The sequence below is a fragment of the Lathyrus oleraceus genome, chromosome 1 (genome assembly GCF_024323335.1).
Source record: "Lathyrus oleraceus cultivar Zhongwan6 chromosome 1, CAAS_Psat_ZW6_1.0, whole genome shotgun sequence".
NCBI classification, from domain to species: Eukaryota; Viridiplantae; Streptophyta; class Magnoliopsida; order Fabales; family Fabaceae; genus Lathyrus; species Lathyrus oleraceus.
In genome coordinates this window covers 46,197,610-46,199,552 of record NC_066579.1, presented here as the reverse complement: position 1 = coordinate 46,199,552, position 1,943 = coordinate 46,197,610, and the positions used below count along the sequence as shown (strand labels likewise).

Sequence of the window (1,943 nt, the reverse complement as noted above, 5' to 3'; positions counted from 1 at the left end):
TAGAGCTGTCTAGCTGGCTTTATAAGAGAAACGGAAGAATAAAGAAAAAAGATATACATAAGAAATATAAATTAGTCTGAATTTTTCAAATGATTGCATCATTACATGTTTACATGATTATGCAACATATATAAATTGAACTTCAACTTGGTATATAATATATTACACAACAAATTCCAGATTTAGAAACAACAAGTGAAGATCATCGATATTCACATGGGCATAGCCCGTTTAAGAACACAGAAATTGAAAGTGCGGTTAAAAGGATCCCATTGAAATCCAATTTCATCTCCTTTCTTAAGCAATCTTCTTCTCACGAAATCTTGATTCCACTTTCCAATAAGAACATAACTCTTGGACGAAGACCATCGCTTTAGAACTAGTTCGTGCATGGTGTTTGTTTCCATGTCGAAAACCTGAACCGGGGATCCTTCCTCGGTTTCTGCAGCTCTTGCTTCATCAACATCCAACATAGGCAAAATTTGTTTCTTTACTAAATCTGCAGCCAACAAGAGTCTGCTCAAGATTCCTAGATCGCTGTCGGTTAGTGTCTTCTTTATCTTCCATGGATCATCGTAAAGCTTCAGTGTTGTGGACACTGATCCCTTGCTGTTGTCGTATTTCTCTTCTTCATTGTTATTGTTGTGGCATAATTTTCTCTTTGAATTTTTCATGTTGGTGGTGGTTTCATCATATGATTTCCTCTTCTTCAGAAATTGATCTCTTTCATTTCCAAAGTGAATATTGTTCATGTTGATTTGATGGGATTTAGAATTAGTAAGAAATATTCAAAGGGTTTTGAGAATAGGTGCAGTTGCTGAAATGCAGTTTTGTATATTCAGCACTTTATATAGAATAGTATTTGTGAAATGAGGGTTGGTTTCATCTTTCCATAGCAAGTAGAAAGGAGCTTTTTAATAGTGTAAAATGGGATAAGAATATATTGATTGATGAGTGCTTCATTCAACTTCCTTTTGTGCAGTTTTCTTTCTGCGAATGGAAACAAAAATGCTTAAATTCTCTATTTTTTGTTTTTATATGATCTTCTTCTCCTTTCTGTTGGTTTAGTTTTGAAACTTGTAATAGGTAGCATGGGTTAATTAAACTTGGTGAAATAAAGGTAGAAAGCATGGATAGGTCATGTGATTGTAATGAACCACAGAGGGGGAGGGATATAAGATAAGCTTAAAAGAATATGAGTAAGGGTTCACTAGAATATTTTTTTAATGATTTTTATAGTGTTATATTGACTTTGTTGGTTTTTTTACCGAGATAACTCAGTTTTTCGAAAAAATTCCCAAAATACCCCAGTTTTCAGCAAAATTCCCAATCTACCCCACTTTTAGGAGGAGGCGTCAATTGGATTGGCGACCCCTCTTAAAAGGGCGTCAATCCAATTGGCGACTCCCTTAAAAAAGCCTCAAATGAAAAAGCCTCCAACATGAAAGTTGTATATCCTTTCAAGACAATGAATTTGGATATAAATTTTGCATCATTTGGATTTTTTATGAGAAAGTTATGGGCAGTTGAAGTTGGACTTCTGAGTTTTTCAACTATTATCTGACCTATAATGTTTTGTATTATTGCATGTGTTTCTTTTAGGAATATGAATTTTTGTCCAACATAACATTTGAAGTAGACATCTTAAATTTTCCAATTCACTTAGTCCCACCTCAAAAGAATTAAAAATGAGTGAGTTAGGTCTTTGCAAACTTGACCCGAAATTAGGGTTTATGTCAAAACATTTGTATGTGAATTTTGCCAAAAGGGACCAACTTCAAGCCCTTCTGTTTGAATGATAAAAGCCTCAAATGACAAAACCTTCAACATAAAAGTTGTAGATCTTTTCAAGATAGTGAATTAGGACTAAAGTTTTGCATCATTTTCAATTTTTATGAGAAAGGTATGGGCACCTGAACTTGGACTCTTTGACATTTTAACTG

The 1,943-nt window shown here is 33.9% G+C and overlaps 1 protein-coding gene across 1 annotated transcript; it reads right to left on the bottom strand.

The window, feature by feature from the left end:
* Positions 1–212: 212 nt before the first annotated feature.
* Positions 213–873, bottom strand: LOC127090546 (B3 domain-containing protein At2g33720-like). The gene has a single exon (XM_051029404.1). It carries the CDS (start codon positions 750–752, stop codon positions 213–215), a length of 540 nt encoding a protein of 179 aa, XP_050885361.1. The 5' UTR covers positions 753–873.
* Positions 874–1,943: the final 1,070 nt, after the last annotated feature.